The following is an 18,372-nucleotide window of genomic DNA, read 5'->3' on the forward strand; positions in this document are numbered from 1 at the left end:
CCTTATTATAAGAGAAACCCACAAAAATAGAGCAAAGCAAGTTTGATGACATATGTGTGTTACAGACTTTATTTATATAGTTATATATTGCAAATTCTATTTGGGTTCTTCTACAGTACTGTATCATTACCAAGCTAATACCATAACCGAGAGTAGTGTACACAATGCAGCAACTAATTGCAGCTTCTGTTTCATCAATGAAGTCTATCTGAATAAGCTGTCATTTCATTAACCACACGTAACAACAACAGAAGCAGTGTTATGCTACATCAGTAAAGACTTTTTGCACAATAAGTGACTGAGTCATATTTCTTTCTTTAAAACACTTCTGTACTTTGGTATTTTCTATCCTGAACCAAGGGGAGGGCAGGTGGGCTGGGGTGGGTACTGCTCAGGGCTTGCACTGAAGAAAAGAAAGTTGACATCATCCGAGTCACGTGAAGGACCAGGGCCAATTAAGGCAGATTGCAAAAAGGGGAACAGTTACATTTGTTATTTTGGTGTGGGTGAAACACTTCTTTGGGCCTCATAAACAACCACAGAACCACAAGTTGTGTGCAGCAGCAGCAGTCACACAAGAGTGGATCCGAGATATTGGTCAGCAAAGAGGGCGAATCATTATTACTGGAAACCACAGAGTTTCGTAGACTGGTAAGCATCATCAAAACCACATCCAATCCACTATATTTTTTAACTAATTTGAATTTTGTTTTAGTAAACTGCATTAACACACACACACACGTTTGCAGTGCTCTAGGCACTGAGAAACTAGACAGGAAACCCTAGGAAGATGGGTGTAGTTCTAAGAGATCTTCGTTTTTAATATCTATGGTGAAATAAAATTGTGTTTTCAGTTCATTTGTGAAGACTCAGGAAGTGCAAGAAACAACTGATGGCTTCAAACAGTATCTTTGACTCGTTTCCTTTATACCAACAGTGCTTCATGAGAGGTGAGTTTGTCTCTTATCTACATTTCACTGCATGATATGCTCAGTAGAAAGCCTTTATGCTTGTCATATAATTTATTGAGTGCTTAACGCTGCCCGACTGTTGTCTACCATTTGCATTCACAAACTTGTGTAAAACCAAGAAAACATCATTGCTTTGCTATTCTCTATCGTTTTGACTTTTTACAGATAGAAAGTGACCAGAGTGATTGAGATTTGACATCAGTCATGTGTTGATAGAAATGTTAAAATTGTGTGTCGGGCACTAAAACTGAACTTTGAAGACATTTACCACAATTATCATCTAAAAATAAAATTGATGTCAACTTTTATCTGCTTTCTCCCTACAAAATTAACATAACATTTTGACATTGTTATTTAGATGTTCTGCAGTTTTGCAAGCGCAAATCAGTGTTCAATTATCACAGACTCAAAGTTTAATTTACCGTTGTGATAACATTCACACTAATGTGTATATCTCATGATCATGGTAATACTAGTTACAGTCATTAGATTACAATGCTTTGCAGAATGCTGCTGTCCTATAAGAGAACTGTTTATACACAGGAAACAAAATGTGTATCCTTTTGTAGAAGGTTCTTGGTTTCATGGTGGAAAATGTGCATGCAAATTTAACTGTACACACTTGTCAAGCAAAGATTTCATTGGGGTCTCCATGGGCTTCTTCAGAGCCCTTTGGTGGAAACCAAGTAATCAGTCTTTTATTAAAAATGTAAGGATTAAATCCAGAGTTCTCTATGATGTATTTGTATCTTCTAAATCTTGGCTTTTATTCTCAGAAGGCTTTGCCATACAGCTGTACAGTCCATTAGTGCCGTTCTGTGTTTAGAGAGTATGCCTATGTTTGTACAGCTAATGTAATTAATATCTGAGTGGAAATTAATTCTTATCCGACAGAAATATCTTGAGCGTGCAGGAGCCTCGCAGTGGCACGCAGAAGTAAATATTGCTCAACAATCTGAGAACAAATGTGTTTCAAAACGGTTCTGTCAACAGATGTCACTCAATCTTAGGGGGATATGTCTATTAGTCATTAGTTATTCATATTAGCGAAATAGCTGAAGAATGCGGAAAGCCAGTCAGCTGCCTTGTCACCCAATGTTGAATCATAAGCACCGTGTTGCAGCTCAGCTTTTATCATGTTCAAAGAGTGAACTGTTCCATGGAGGAAAAAGAAACAGAGTTCTTAACAGTTTCCTAGTGGCAAATAAAACGGCTTTTTTTGCAGCATTGCTGAGGGATTTAGCAAAACTGAGTCATGTAGATGTGAATGACTCGCACATTCTTTCAGCATCTTTCAGTCCGCCTCCAGTGATAACTAAAGCACTATTCAACGTTTGCTAAAGCTCTCTTGGGTCTGAACAAATCTATCCTTTGGGGGTTAGACAAGTAAAAGATGCTACAGGGTATATGTATCAAGGCAAACGTGTGACAATTTAGGGGCACACAAGTTGCACCCTATTAAAACTAATTTAAAAATCCTACTGATTTTGTATTTTTTTTTTTTTTTGCTAATAAACATTATTATTATTGTTTATTTGTAAAGCACAATTACATAAACAGAATGACATGCCAAATAAGGACAGACCAGCGGAAACAGATACAGAAGGGAAGGGGGACCCTGCTCCTAAGAGATTACTAGTTAGAGGGAGTAAGGGGCAAGGTTGAAATAAAAGGTAAAGTGGCTGCTCATTGTGGGGTGGAGTGTACCTCAGGGTGGAGTATGGTCCAGCCGAATATGGTGCACTTTCTTTGCTCTCGAATTGTACCACTTGTGTCTTGATACATAAACCCCCAAATTTGTATTTACAAGAAACATCTTCCTGCGATTCCGCGGGTTTGTACTGGTTTTATGTCAGGTAATTATTTCAAATGGTCTTAACGAGTGAACTATTTGGAAAGTGGTAGATAGAAGAATGCAGCAATAGAATATTGCAAATCATTAGTATGATCATCCATGTGACAGTAACACTGACAACACGTGCTGTACATTAAAAGAGCTGAGCTGATTGGGCTACAAGAAATTCACCTTGAACTATGCACTAATGCTACAAAGACATGTGGGCAGAAAGTGCAGCTCCTCTAAGCAGAAAAATTATATGTCCTGATCACATAGAAATATTCCCAAAGGGTCAAAAGTTGAAACTCTTATAAACGAGCTCCATCCTTCTCATTGGGCTAGACATGTTGCCTTCCAACACACTTAACAAAAGTGACCCTTAGACTCTGGAGCTAGGAAAATAATCACTCACAGGCCAAATTTTTCTCACCCATAATTTTCAGCGCACTGTTGACACAGACTGGCCATTAGAAATGTCCCAAACGGTCATTTTATCCTACAAAATTTATGGCACTTTCTCTACCAACAAGTGAAATGATAAATTAAGAGAAAATAGCGAGTTGTTTGTTTCTTAGGACTTAACTTTATCAGCCAATGCAGTTGTCACCAGAGGAAACCCATTACTCTTTTCTAGCATGATACCATGTGGAAATTGGAGAGAGGAAAAAAAGAACAAAAACGCACACAATTGTTCCAGCAAATGTGAATGTTGTCAAAAACTGTGACATATTAATTGAATGTGGTACACCACAAAGGATATGGGACTTTCTATCATCTTGGCCCATATCTTCCCTTGCTCTTTCTAAAGTCTTTTAACTGTGCACTGCGTATCAATGGAAGTACGTATGTTGAATGCTGTAAGGATACATCAAGTCTCAATATTACGTCTCGGCTGGTAGTCCATATTTTTCTTTTAATTGTGTTGCTTATCAACAAGCTGCCCACTAAAGGTTATTTGCTTCTATTACTGTTACTGCATGTCTGCATCTATAAGAGATCATTGGAATGTTGCTACTGCACAGTACTTTGTAACAAGAAGAAAGTAACTATTTAATAATTGTATATGTTGCCTGTTTTTATGGCTTACATTTCTCAAACGTTTTAAGTGTAGAAAAGAAAGGGGTAGTTGAGATTTCTTTGTTAATTTCTTATGAAGATGTCATTATTTTGAAAGAAGTAGTGATGCACAGTGTGTCCCAATGCAATGTATCCAATTTGTCAGGGGTGGGTACAAAAGGAAAATAATCAGGCACCAGCAGGGATTCTTATGAGCCAGAGTTTGTCCCCCCTGTCGGCTGTGTGTTAGTGGGTGTGTGACACACACATACACACACACACACACACACACACACTGACAGATAGTGCACACACACTGACAGACACAATCACTGACAGACACACACTCACTGGCAGAGACATACAAACACACACACACACTGACAGACACAGACAAAAACACACTGACACACAAACTCCTTCCTCCAGCCAGGAGTTAGATGAGAATGGAGGTGGCCAGTCACAGAAGGCTCCCTCCCGCTGCTATCTCCTCTCGTGCCTCGCTCCCGCCGCTATCCTCCTCTCGTGTCTCGCTTCCGCTGCTATCTCCACTCGTGCCTCCCTCCCACTGATATCCTCCTCCCGTGCCTCACTCCCACCACTATCCTCCTCTCGTGCCTCACTCCCACTGCTATCCTCCTCTCGTGCCTCGCTCCCGCCGCTATCCTCCTCTCGTGCCACACTCCCACTGCTATCCTCCTCTCGTGTCTTGCTTCCGCTGCTATCTCCACTCGTGCCTCCCTCCCACCACTATCCTCCTCTCATGCCTCACTCCCACCACTATCCTCCTCTCATGCCTCGCTCCCGCCGCTACCCTCCTCTCATGCCTCGCTCCCGCCGCTATCCTCCTTTCATGCCTCGCTCCCACCACTATCCTCCTCTCGTGCCTCACTTCCACCTCTATCCTCCTCTCGTGCATTTTTCCCACTGCTATCCTCCTCTCGTGCCTCACTCCCACTGCTATACTCCTCCAGTGCCTCACTCCCACTGCTATCCTCCTCTCATGCCTCCCTCCCACTGCTATCCTCCTCTTGTGCCTCACTCCCACTGCTATCCTTCTCCTGTACCTCACTCCAACTGCTATCCTCCTCTCATACATCACTCCCACCGCTATCCTCCTCTCGTGCCTCACTTCCACCTCTATCCTCCTCTCGTGCATTTTTCCCACTGCTATCCTCCTCTCGTGCCTCACTCCCACTGCTATACTCCTCCAGTGCCTCACTCCCACTGCTATCCTCCTCTCATGCCTCCCTCCCACTGCTATCCTCTTCTCGTGCCTCACTCCCACTGCTATCATCCTCTCTCATGCCTCTCTCCCACCACTATCCTTCTCTCATGCCTCACTCCCACTACTATCCTCCTCTCGTGCATCACTCCCACCGCTATCCTCCTCTCGTGCCTCACTCCCACTGCTATCCTCCTTCTCGTGCCTCACTCCCACAGCTATCCTCCTCTCGTGCATTGCTCCCACTGCTATCCTCCTCTCGTGCCTCACTCCCACTGCTATCCTCCTCTCGTGCCTCCCTCCCACTGCTATCCTCCTCTCGTGCCTCACTCCACTGCTATCCTCCTCTTGTACCCACTCCCACTGCTACCCTCCTCTCTTGCCTCACTCCCACCGCTATCCTCCTCTCATACATCACTCCCGCCACTATCCTCCTCTAGTGCCTCCCTTCCACTGCTATCCTCCTCTCGTGCCTCACTCCCACTGCTATCCTATCTCATGACTTTCTCCCACCACTATCCTCCTCTCGTGCCTCACTCCCACCACTATCCTCCTCTCGTGCCTCACTCCCACAACTATCCTCCTATCGTGCATCACTCCCACCGCTATCCTCCTCTCGTGCCTCACTTCCACCTCTATCCTCCTCTCGTGCCTCACTCCCACTGCTATCCTCCTCTCATGCCTCACTCCCACTGCTATCCTCCTTCTCGTACCTCACTCCCACTGCTATCCTCCTCTCGTGCCTCACTCCCACTGCTATCCTCCTCTCGTGCCTCACTCCCACTGCTATCCTCCTTCTCGTACCTCACTCCCACCGCTATCCTCCTCTCGTGCCTCACTCCCACTGCTATCCTCCTTCTCGTACCTCACTCCCACCGCTATCCTCCTCTCGTGCCTCACTCCCACTGCTATCTTCCTCTCGTGCCTCACTCCCACTGCTATCCTCTCTCATGCCTCTCTCCCACCACTATCCTCCTCTCGTGCCTCACTCCCACCACTATCCTCCTCTCGTGCCTCACTCCTACTACTATCCTCCTCTCGTGCATTGCTCCCACTGCTATCCTCCTCTCGTGCCTCACTCCCACTGCTATCCAACTCTCGTGCCTCGCTCCCTGCCGCTATCCTCCTCTCGTGCCTCACTCCCACTGCTATCCTCCTCTCGTGTCTCGCTTCCGCTGCTATCTTCACTCGTGCCTCCCTCCCACCACTATCCTCCTCTCATGCCTCGCTCCCGCCACTATCCTCCTCTCATGCCTCGCTCCCGCCACTATCCTCCTCTCATGCCTCACTCCCACTGCTATCCTCCTCTTGTGTCTCGCTTACGCTGCTATCTCCACTCGTGCCTCCCTCCCACCACTATCCTCCTCTCATGCCTCTCTCCCACCACTATCCTCCTCTCATGCCTCGCTCCCGCCACTATCCTCCTCTCGTGCCTCACTTCCACCTCTATCCTCCTCTCGTGCCTCACTCCACCGTTATCCTCCTATTGTACCTCACTCCCACTGCTATCCTCCTCTCGTACCTCCCTCCCACTGCTATCCTCCTCTCGTGCCTCACTCCCACTGCTATCCTCCTCTCGTGCCTCACTCCCACTGCTATCCTCTCTCATGCCTCTCTCCCACCACTATCCTCCTCTCGTGCCTCACTCCCACTACTATCCTCCTCTCGTGCATTGCTCCCACTGCTATCCTCCTCTCGTGCCTTACTCCCACTGCTATCCTCCTCTCGTGCCTCGCTCCCGCCGCTATCCTCGTCTCGTGCCTCACTCCCACTGCTATCCTCCTCTCATGTCTCGCTTCCGCTGCTATCTCCACTCGTGCCTCCCTCCCACCACTATCCTCCTCTCATGCCTCACTCCCACCACTATCCTCCTCTCATGCCTCGCTCCCACCACTATCCTCCTCTCATGCCTCACTTCCACCTCCATCCTCCTCTCGTGCATTTTTCCCACTGCTATCCTCCTCTCGTGCCTCTCTCCCACTGCTATCCTCCTCCTGTGACTCACTCCCATTGCTACCTCCTCGTGTGCCTCCCTCCCACCACTATCCTCCTCTCGTGCCTCATTCCCACTGCTATCCTCCTCTCATGCCTCCCTCCCACTGCTACCCTCCTCTCGTGCCTCACTCCCACTGCTATCCTCTTCTCATACATCATTCCCACTGCTATCCTCCTCTCGTGCATTGCTCCCACTGCTATCCTCCTCTCATACATCACTCCCGCCGCTATCCTCCTCTCGTGCCTCCCTCCCACCGCTATCCTCCTCTCATACATCACTCCCGCCGCTATCCTCCTCTCGTGCCTCCCTCCCACTTCTATCCTCCACTCGTGCCTCACTGCACCGCTATCCTCCTCTTGTACCTCACTCCCACTGCTATCCTCCTCTCGTGCCTCACTCCCACTACTATCCTCCTCTCTCATGCCTCTCTCCCACCACTATCCTCCTCTCATGCCTCACTCCCACTGCTATCCTCCTCTCTCATGCCTCCCTCCCACTGCTATCCTCCTCTCGTGCCTCACTCCACCGCTATCCTCCTCTTGTACCTCACTCACACTACTATCCTCCTCTCGTGCATCACTCCCACCGCTATCCTCCTCTCGTGCATTGCTCCCACTGCTATCCTCCTCTCGTGCCTCACTCCCACTGCTATCCTCCTCTCGTGCCTCCTTCCCACTGCTATCCTCCTCTCGTGCCTCACTCCCACCGCTATCCTCCTCTCATACATCACTCCCGCCACTATCCTCCTCTCGTGCCTCCCTTCCACTGCTATCCTCCTCTCGTGCCTCACTCCCACTGCTATCCTCTCTCATGCATCACTCCCACCGCTATCCTCCTCTCGTGCCTCAATTCCACCTCTATCCTCCTCTCGTGCCTCACTCCCACTGCTATCCTCCTCTCGTGCCTCACTCCCACTGCTATCCTCCTTCTCGTACCTCACTCCCACTGCTATCCTCCTCTCGTGCCTCACTCCCACTGCTATCCTCCTCTCGTGCCTCACTCCCACTGCTATCCTCCTTCTCGTACCTCACTCCCACCGCTATCCTCCTCTCGTGCCTCACTCCCACTGCTATCCTCCTCTCTCATGCCTCTCTCCCACCACTATCCTCCTTTCGTGCCTCACTCCCACTGCTATCTTCCTCTCGTGCCTCACTCCCACCGCTATCCTCCTCTCGTGCCTCACTCCCACTACTATCCTCCTCTTGTGCATCACTCCCACCGCTATCCTCCTCTCGTGCCTCACTCCCACTGCTATCCTCCTCTTGTGCCTCGCTCCCACTACTATCCTCCTCTCGTGCATCACTCCCACCGCTATCCTCCTCTCGTGCCTCACTCCCACTGCTATCTTCCTCTCGTGCCTCACTCCCACTGCTATCCTCTCTCATGCCTCACTCCCACTGCTATCCTCTCTCATGCCTCTCTCCCACCACTATCCTCCTCTCGTGCCTCACTCCCACTACTATCCTCCTCTCGTGCCTCACTCCCACTGCTATCCTCCTCTCGTGCCTCGCTCCCGCCGCTATCCTCCTCTCGTGCCTCACTCCCACTGCTATCTTCCTCTCGTGTCTCGCTTCCGCTGCTATCTTCACTTGTGCCTCCCTCCCGCCACTATCCTCCTCTCATGCCTCGCTCCCGCCGCTATCCTCCTCTCATGCCTCGCTCCCGCCACTATCCTCCTCTCGTGCCTCACTCCCACTACTATCCTCCTCTCGTGCATTGCTCCCACTGCTATCCTCCTCTCGTGCCTCACTCCTACTGCTATCCTCCTCTCGTGCCTCACTCCCGCCGCTATCCTCCTCTCGTGCCTCACTCCCGCCGCTATCCTCCTCTCGTGCCTCACTCCCGCCGCTTTCCTCCTCTCATGCCTCACTCCCACTGCTATCCTCCTCTCATGTCTCGCTTCTGCTGCTATCTCCACTCGTGTCTCCCTCCCACCACTATCCTCCTCTCATGCCTCGCTCCCACCACTATCCTCCTCTCGTGCCTCACTTCCACCTCTATCCTCCTCTCGTGCATTTTTCCCACTGCTATCCTCCTCTCGTGCCTCTCTCCCACTGCTATCCTCCTCCTGTGCCTCACTCCCACTGCTACCTCCTCGTGTGCCTCACTCCCACTACTATCCTCCTCTCTCATGCCTCTCTCCCACCACTATCCTCCTCTCGTGCCTCACTCCCACTGCTATCCTCCTCTCTCATGCCTCCCTCCCACTGCTATCCTCCTCTCGTGCCTCACTCCACCGCTATCCTCCTCTTGTACCTCACTCACACTACTATCCTCCTCTCGTGCATCACTCCCACCGCTATCCTCCTCTCGTGCCTCACTCCCACTGCTATCCTCCTTCTCGTACCTCACTCCCACTGCTATCCTCCTCTCGTGCCTCACTCCACTGCTATCCTCCTATTGTACCCACTCCCACTTCTATCCTCCTCCCGTACCTCACTCCCACTGCTATCCTCCTCTCATACATCACTCCCGCCGCTATCCTCCTCTCGTGCCTCCCTTCCACTGCTATCCTCCTCTCGTGCATCCCTCCCACCGCTATCCTCCTCTCGTGCCTCACTCCCACCACTATCCTCCTCTCGTACATCCCTCCCACCGCTATCCTCCTCTCATACATCACTCCCGCTGCTATCCTCCTCACGTGCCTCACTCCCACCACTATCCTCCTCTCGTGCATCCCTCCCATCGCTATCCTACTCTCATACATCCCTCCCACCGCTATCCTCCTATTGTACCTCACTCCCGCTGCTATCCTCCTCTCGTGCCTCCCTCCCACTGCTATCCTCCTCTCGTGCATCACTCCCACTGCTATCCTCCTCTCGTGCCTCACTCCCACTGCTATCCTCCTCTCGTGCCTCACTCCCACTGCTATCCTCCTCTCGTGCATTTCTCCCACTGCTTTCCACCTCTCGTGCCTCACTCCACCGCTATCCTCCTCTCGTGCATTGCTCCCACTGCTATCCTCCTCTCGTGCCTCACTCCCACTTCTATCCTCCTCCCGTACCTCACTCCCACTGCTATCCTCCTCTCATACATCACTCCCGCTGCTATCCTCCTCTCATGCCTCACTCCCACTGCTATCCTCTCTCATGCCTCTCTCCCACCACTATCCTCCTCTCGTGCCTCACTCCCACCACTATCCTTCTCTCGTGCCTCACTCCCACTACTATCCTCCTATCGTGCATCACTCCCACCGCTATCCTCCTCTTGTGCCTCACTCCCACCGCTATCCTCCTCTCGTACCTCACTCCCACTGCTATCCTCCTCTCGTGCCTCACTCCCACTGCTATCCTCCTCTCGTGCCTCACTCCCACTGCTATCCTCCTCTCGTGCCTTGCTCCCACTGCTATCCTCCTCTCGTGCCTCACTCCCACTGCTACCCTCCTCTCATGCCTCACTCCAACTGCTACCCTCCTCTTGTGCCTCACTCCCACCGCTACCCTCCTCTTGTGCATCACTCCCACCGCTACCCTCCTCTCGTGGGGTTATTCCAAATGATCGCCTGGCGTAGTTGGGCTGCTTGATAGTATCTGATCACGTCCGGAGCACCCAAGCCCCCTCTCGTCTTTGAGGATAGCATAACCGACCTCGGGACCCTGGGTTTACGCTGTTTCCAAATAAATCGGAATATATGGGATTGTACATTTTTCAGTTCTGATAATGGTATTATTACTGGGAGAGTTTGGAAGAAGTATAGTAAACGGGGGAGGATGTTCATTTTACATGAAACAATTCTGCCAAGCCAGGAGATTTGGTGGTGGTTCCAAGAGTCTAGGTCTTTTCTGATTTGGTTAAATAGAGGAGGGTAGTTAGTTTGGTAAAGTGATTTGTAGGTGTTGGTGATCTTTATTCCTAAGTATTTTATGTGGGTAGAGTTCCATCTATATTTATAGTTAGCCTGCAATAGTTTCCAGACATGTTCTGGTAGGGAGAGGTTAAGCGCTTCGGATTTATCCATATTGACCTTATAGTCAGAAACCTGGCTAAATTGATCTAGTAATTTTTGGAGGTTGGGAAGGGATATGTGTGGGTTCGCGAGGGTCAGGATTACGTCGCCCGCAAAGAGGGAGGTTTTATATTCCGTGTCAGCGATCGGGATGCCCTTTATACTTGGGTCGGCTCTGATTTGGGCTGCTAGTGGTTCGATTGAGAGTGCGAACAGTAGTAGGGGTAGGGGGCAGCCTTGTCTAGTTCTGTTTTTTATTGGGATTGGGTTTAGTTGTCCGCCTGGGAGTTTCAGGTATGCTGTGGGGTTTTGGTAGAGGGCGCGGACTCCCTCTAGGAAAGGGCCTGAGAAGCCAAATTTAAGCATGGTTTGGTCAAGGAATGACCATTTGATGCGGTCGAATGCCATCTCGGCATCCAGGCTTAGTATCATGGCATGGAGTTTATTGAGATGCACATGGTCAATGATATCCACAATTTTGCAGGTGTTGTCAGAGGCCTGTCTACCTGACACAAAGCCCACTTGGTCAATATGAATAAGCCTGTTGAGAATCGGGTTAAGTCTGCTAAGATCTTGCTGAAGAGTTTGAGATCTGTGTTAAGAAGTGAGATCGGTCTATAACTGCTGCATTGTAGGGGGTCCCTTCCTTCCTTGTGGATAATGGCCAGGTTGGCGTCCGAAATCGTGCCTGGCATCGGGGCACCCTCCAGGAAGGAGTTGAATATGTCTAGGAGGTAGGGGGAGAGAGTCGACACAAACGTCTTGTAATATGCGTTGGAAAAGCCATCTGGCCCTGGGGTCTTGGCTAATTTAAGGGAGCTTATGGTGTGGGTAAATTCTTCTTGGGAAATTTGTTGGTTTAGTTTTTCTAGTTCCTCCTCCGTAAGTGAGGGCAAATTACACTTTGCTAGATATTGTGAGGCTATTTTGGTGCTATCTTGTTGCTGCCCTGGGGGTGGAGGTTATATAGTTCTTCATAAAATTTGGCAAATTCGTGGCCGATTTCTTTTTCTACAAAGGAGATCTGGCCTTTTTGGGTACGAATCTTGGTGATTTGGGATTTAATTTTCATACCTCTTAATTTCGCGGCCAAGAGTCTATCAGCTTTGTTGCCCCTGTCGTAGAATCTTTGAATGTCCATTACAACGCTCTCTCTACCTCTTCAAGCTGTGTTTGTTTCAGTTCTGATCTTGTTTTGTTGAGCATTTTCTATACTCTTTTGGAGGGGAAGTGCTTATGTTGTTGCTCTAAACTCAGGATCTTATCTGTTAGGTCTTTTTGTGTTTTGAGTTTTAGTTTTTTCTTATATGAGGCCAAAGAGATAAGATCCCCTCTTATTGAGGCCTTGTGGCCTCCCAGAGGGTTGCCGATGACGAAACCGATCCTCTATTTATTTCGAAGAAATAGGATAATTTTAGTCTAATTGTCTGGACTAGTTTCGGGTCATTAAAAAGCGAGTCATTTAGCTTCCATTTATATGAGTTGCTTTTGACGAAGGGTAGAGAGAGGGTTAATTCGACAGGGGCGTGGTCCAACCATGTGATTGGGCCTATGTTAGACTGGGAAGATGCCTGGAGAACATTATTGGTGCCCAGAAAATAGTCTATCCGCGAGTAAAACTGATGAGGGGCCGAAAAGAACGTGTAGTCCCTCTGACCTAGGTGCTGGGCCCTCCAAATATCTACAAGGGAGAAGTTTTGTAGTATTTCTCGAAACTTTGTAGCTTTTTTTTTAGTTTGGGTATTATAGGGGGTAGCTAGTAAAGTGGATTTGTCCTGGTCTGGGGAGAGGACCATATTGAAATCGCCGGGCTAAGACTAGAGAGGCTAGAGAATCCTGGTCTAGTGAGTCTAGTAGCTTTTGGAGAAATGGGACTTGATTCTCGTTAGAGGCGTATATATTGATGAGTGTGATAGGGGATCCCGAGAGTGTGCCCTGCAAAATCAGAAATCTCCAATCTGGTTCCTGTGTTATCTTTGTTGGAGCAAAGGGGACGTTGTTTTTGATCAGGATGGCAACTCCCATTGTCTTATTTGGGAGGAGGCATAAAAAGCCTGTGGGAACGTATTTTTAAACGTGTTTGGGGGTTCGGCGGAGTTAAAGTGAGTTTCTTGAATAAAAACGTCTTAGTTTTTTTAAGTTCTTGAAGTGCTAGCTTTCGTTTTTTTAACTGAATTAAGCCCTTTCACATTAAGGGAAATAATTTTGATGGAAGACATTATAGGCATGTTATGTTTCCAGAGCTAAACACTCTGGGCCTCTGGGCCCCGTTCGCATCCCATAACGGGGGATTTGAAGTCGACTATGGGGTGGGCATCTGGATATGCGTGAGACACCTGTGGGGCCCTGGGAGGAAGGAGACGGCTGTGAGGTGTGGATTTGGTTGAAAAGGCAGGGGATGGGGGGGGGAGGTGTGGGGGGGAGGTAGGGAGACACACGAGGAAGAAAGAAGAAGTTGTGGGCTTTCAGGGAGCCCATGAGAAAATTCCTTGGACACCGTAGTGAAAAAGGAAAGGGGTTCAAATACCCCTAGAATGGAGGGAAGGGTGGAGTGGGGGGAGGGGGAGGGAAAGGGGGGAATGAGGAAGGTGGGACGGCAATTATGTCAGCAATTTACAGATGTGAAAACATTTTCAACATTTTTAGGTGTTTCAAGGAGACAAAGGTTATAGGAGACATGAAGGGAGGGGGGTGCATATACAGAGGGGATAATCTGAGAGAAGATGAGCATATATGAGTACTGAACCCGTGATACAATCAAACTTCCTGCTGAACAACCTCAGAGCTACTAGGCAGTATCAGTGTGGGGAGGGGGAGGAGGATGGGGGGAGGCAGGAGGGGGGGGAAGGGAGTGGGCAAGGGAGGGAGGGGGGAGGGAAGGGGGAAGGGGAGAAGGGGGGAAAAGGTGGAGGGGGGAGAAGGGGGAGAAGGGGGAGGGGGGAAAAGGGGGGGAGGGGGGGAAGAGGGGTTGGGGGGGAGGGAAGGGGTGAGGAGGGGGAGGGAAGGGGGTGAGGAGGGGGGAGGGAAGGGGGGTGGGGGGGGGGAGGAAAGGGGGGGGAAAGGGAAGGGATCTGCAGCGGGGATCAGGGAGAGGATATATCTCAGCACTTGCATTGGTTAGAGATAGGAGAGAGGGAACAAGATGCATAGGACCTGCTCAAAGTGTTCTTTCTTGGAGGGAGCTTAATTGGGCAGTCCAGGATAAACTGAGTGAACTTCAGAGGAGCACGGCCTCCAGGGGGGTGGAAGGGGGGCCATCGGACCTCCGTCGGGGGATAGATCGAGGTTCCCCTCCGCCGGCCTCCGAGCAGAGCGCGGCCACCCACAGGGTAAGCCCCGCTGTGGCTCCCCACGAAACTCTTGCGGAGCCGGCGTAATTCCTCCCATCCCCGCTGCAGGTGGGGGCGGGGCTTCGACCGGGGCGTCGCAGAGAGTTTCATTTCGGGTATTACCTGGGACCGGAGCAGGAACACATCCCCGCTAAGTGGTGCCTTTAGCGGGAGATGTATAGACCGCAGGGAGAGGGGTTAAGGGGGGGGAGTAGGCTGGGTTTGAAAGCTTGTAGACGACAATCTGACCATTGGTGGGCATGGGAGGTGAGGTAAGGACTGTGATGGGGGGGGGATGGCAAGGATCTCGGGGGGGGATTAGTCCTGGTCATTGAGCCCTTTGCTTGCAGGGACGCGGCGGCCCCCGTCTACTGTGCCCGGAGTTGAGATCAGACATCCAGGTCGCGGGAGGAGAGGTCTTGGGCGGCTTGGGGGATGGGGTAAGAGCCAAGAGGGAGGTTGTGATGGGAATCAGGGGGTTTTGCAGGGGCCTTCTCTTGTAGCAATCTTAGTGGGCCAGATGGATCATAGGTGCGGGGAGGGGGAGGAGGGTGGAGGTGAGGGGTAGAGGGGGGGAGGTGAGGGACAGGAGGGGGGGTGAGGGGCAATCGGCCGGTTGGGTTACTTGATCGGGGATCGTGACGTAAGCGGGGGGGGGGGGGTAAGACGGGGAATCCTCAGATATCTGGGGCACAGAATCGCCTGGGAAGTTGGAGGGGTTCTCGAGTTGTTAGCTGCTCAGCCTCTTCCTCTCGAGCTGAGCGAGTTCCAGGGACATCAGTGGGGCTTCTGATTTGCCCGTGCTCCGACGTCCGGGGGATCTCCGATGGGTCCGGTCTTGTAAAGGTTCGTGGGGCCCGGTCCCCGTCTTGCTGGGGGTGTACTCCGATGGCTTTTAGGAAATCTTGGGAATCCTCTGGGTCAGATATTGTGAAGTATCTGCCATTCCTTAGCACCACCAGCTTGAAGGGGAAGCCCCATCTATATTTGATTCCTCGGTCTCTGAGGATAGTTGTGAGGGCTTCATTGCTTGGTGCCTACTGTAGCTACAGTGACCCTGGAGAGGTCACTGAAGATTTGGATGGCATTATCCTCAACTCGGAGGTCCCGGACTCCTCTGCTGGCGGCCATAATTTTTTCCTTCGCGGAATACTCATGTAGTTTAACAATGACATCTCTGTGGCGGCTAAGGTCAGAGGACTTGGGTCCCAGAGCCCGGTGGGCCCGGTCTATGTGTAGGTCATGTTCTGTTAGGTCAGGAACCAGCTGAAGGAAGACTTTTTTAAGGTAGGCCTGGAGGGAGTCAGGGGACACAGTTTGAGGTATATTCTTGAAGCTCAGGTTCTGCCTGCGCTCCCTGTTTTCCTGGTCCTCCAGGGCGTCTTTTAAGTCATTTATCGCTTGGCCAAGTCTGGCCACGTCATCCCCTGTATTGGATTGAGCAGTGAGGGCCCCTTCTATTTTGGCCTCGAGTTCCTCTGTTCTCTTGGTTAGACCATTTAGATCGGATCTTATGCCCTCCAGGGCCGTTGCCATATCCTCCTGGAACCCCTTCCTCATTTTAGTAAAGAGGGACTCAAAATAATCTTTATTAAGTCCTTGCTGCATGAGGTCGAGGAGCCCCCGCAGTGCGCTTCCTCCGGCTGGCTCCGGCTCCTCGCCGCTATCTTGGCTATCAGAGATCGGCTCCAGCTGTCTCTGCGCGGGCGGGAAGAACCGTGTTACAGGGTTCGGAGCTTTTTTAGATTTCCATTCCTCTGATCGATTTCATAGGAGGGTGTCGGGAGCTCTTTCCCTAGTCAGCCATGCACGGTGACGTCACCCGGAAGTCGCACAGGCTGTTTTTAATTGAAAAATAAAAACTATTTTGGGGTAAAGATGCTAACTTGGAATGACTAACTGATATTGCGAGAGAATTGAAAGCTTTCTGGCCCACTAAAGTTCCTTCTTCAGGCCATATTACCACCCTCCACACACTGGTTACATTTTAATACTCTGGTTTGGTCCCCACTGGCTACTGCAGCGCTCACTGTGGCCGGCGCTGCGGGAACAAGAGCCGCCTCTCAATGTGGCCGGGCCCGCTGCGAGGGGGGGGCCGCCGCGCTGCGCAGCGAGTTTTTCAGACACATTAAAATTGTGAAAAGACCTAGCGACGGAGTGGTAGGCCACGCCCCCCGGCGGTTCAGCCAATGAGGGCGAACCTGCCGGGTGATGTCATGGCCACGCCCCTGTCACTCCACAGTCACGCCCCCCCTGTTGTTCCCCCTGCAGCTCTTTGCAGACCGGGGAATTTGGCTGAACGCACCGCCAGCCTCGCAGGTGCACGTGCAGTGCAGGCACTGGGGCCGTGGCCTAATAGGTTTTGTTTCGTGGCATATGTGATTAACACACAGTAAAAGAGCACAAATATGACAACTGGTACCTCAACTAGGACCCAAGCTGTTCAAGCTAAACTTTTGGCTTAAGTTAAAGTTTATTTATTCCATATGCAGTGTAAAGTTGTACAGACACATTGACACACACCTTTGCAGAAAATATAGCATACAGTACATGGTACATGTTAATTCATAATGTAATGCATAAAGATGATCTAAAAAGAACAAGAAACCTTGACATTGTGGCATATATCACAGCGATGAGATCAGCAGAGTAAAATACCCTATTACTTTTGGGTAAAGAACACATTATTAGGTCACTTTCCTGACTTCCCCAGGAAGCCATATATTCATTACACGTCTGAAGCAATAACTGCTTATTCTTAGAGGATCTTCAAGACGTCTTCTCCAGTGGAAAATAAGAACCCTACATGAATGATATGATCTACTGGAAAAAGAATACATTGTCCTTGTCTATCCATGTTGCTGTTCATTATGATATGCATCTTGTATTTATTATTCCAGCAGTGAAAGTAATAAAAACACGTTCATAAAACGAATGTGGTAAAGAGGGACTAGAAGGAATCCACAGTGTCTCCCATTATGCATCTGAATATTGAAGCTATTGCTAAGTTTCAAGTTAATCAAACAGCGGGAGCTCAGCGGGATACCCACAGTTTCGGTCACAATGAACAGCGGAGACACAAAGTTTCCTATGTTCAAGAAAATACTGTAAAATGCCTAAGTGTAAGCATCAGTTCACCACTAACCACACAGTTCTTACATTAAACATGCATACGGAAAACTGCAAGCATTAAAATACTATAAAATTGTCTGTGTGGCAATATATTTTAAAAACAAATCTTTGCTGTTTTGTTACAGGAGAAAGCTGTGTAAGATCTTTATAACATTCCTTCCATACAACTGCTGGTAATGCTGAAAGTCATATTTATTTTTTTAAAGCCTTGATAGACCCTACACAAGACTATGGCTTCACTTGAACTAAGTGAAAGTAATTTAATACATCAATATTGGCTTAGATTGTGGACCTAAGCGGAAAAGTTATATTCCTCAATACATGCATTTTTCTTAAATGGTAAGCGAGTATGTTTACTTTAGGCCCTCCATTGAATGTAATTCAATTTCCGACATGTAGGCCCAAGTGGTATCATACCAGCAAGAATACAGTAATAGGAAAAAAACAGAAGGCATATGGCGAATTTGAGCTCTTGGGGTGAAAGCACTGCCTTGTAAAGTGGAATCCAGATATTGTATGTGACCTGAATCTTAAGTGAACCTCATGACTAGAATTGCAGTAGATGGTGAATTGTAGTAGGTAACTTAGTCAACGCCTACAAAAATCAAAGGAGGTTGATTAGCAACAAGTTGTCTTGCCCCAAATCAGTCAGTACTCCATGAAAACAAAAATAAAAATATGATCACACCCTGTAGCGATGCTCAAAAAGAATAAGCTATTGAATCTAAGAAGTGAATAAATAATCTAACCGACATTCTTGCACAAAGAGCCATAAACATTTAGGGCCTCATGCTATAAACAGCGATAAACCACATATCGCCAGCTTATCGTGGGAACTATAGCCCCAATCTGCTTGGCTGAAGTACCATGTGGCTGCAGC

At 49.3% G+C, this 18,372-nt stretch overlaps 1 protein-coding gene across 7 annotated transcripts in view; it reads left to right on the plus strand.

The window, feature by feature from the left end:
* The first annotated feature begins 476 nt into the window (after positions 1 to 476).
* Positions 477 to 18,372, plus strand: part of RUNX1 (RUNX family transcription factor 1) — a 276,130-nt gene continuing 258,234 nt past the window's right edge. For 4 of the 7 annotated variants that reach the window (XR_012800370.1, XM_075593804.1, XM_075593805.1 and 1 more), the window contains exons 1-2: positions 477 to 651; positions 855 to 950. Coding sequence is in view for 6 of the 7 variants with exons in the window: in XM_075593804.1 (XP_075449919.1) it covers positions 893 to 950 (58 nt within the window). In the remaining variant the exon portion in view is untranslated. The remainder of the gene's footprint in view (positions 652 to 854; positions 951 to 18,372) is intronic. The other 3 variants (XM_075593807.1, XM_075593810.1, XM_075593809.1) reach the window with 3 other exon arrangements.

The sequence above is a fragment of the Ascaphus truei genome, chromosome 3, assembly GCF_040206685.1.
Source record: "Ascaphus truei isolate aAscTru1 chromosome 3, aAscTru1.hap1, whole genome shotgun sequence".
Classification (NCBI taxonomy): Eukaryota; Metazoa; Chordata; class Amphibia; order Anura; family Ascaphidae; genus Ascaphus; species Ascaphus truei.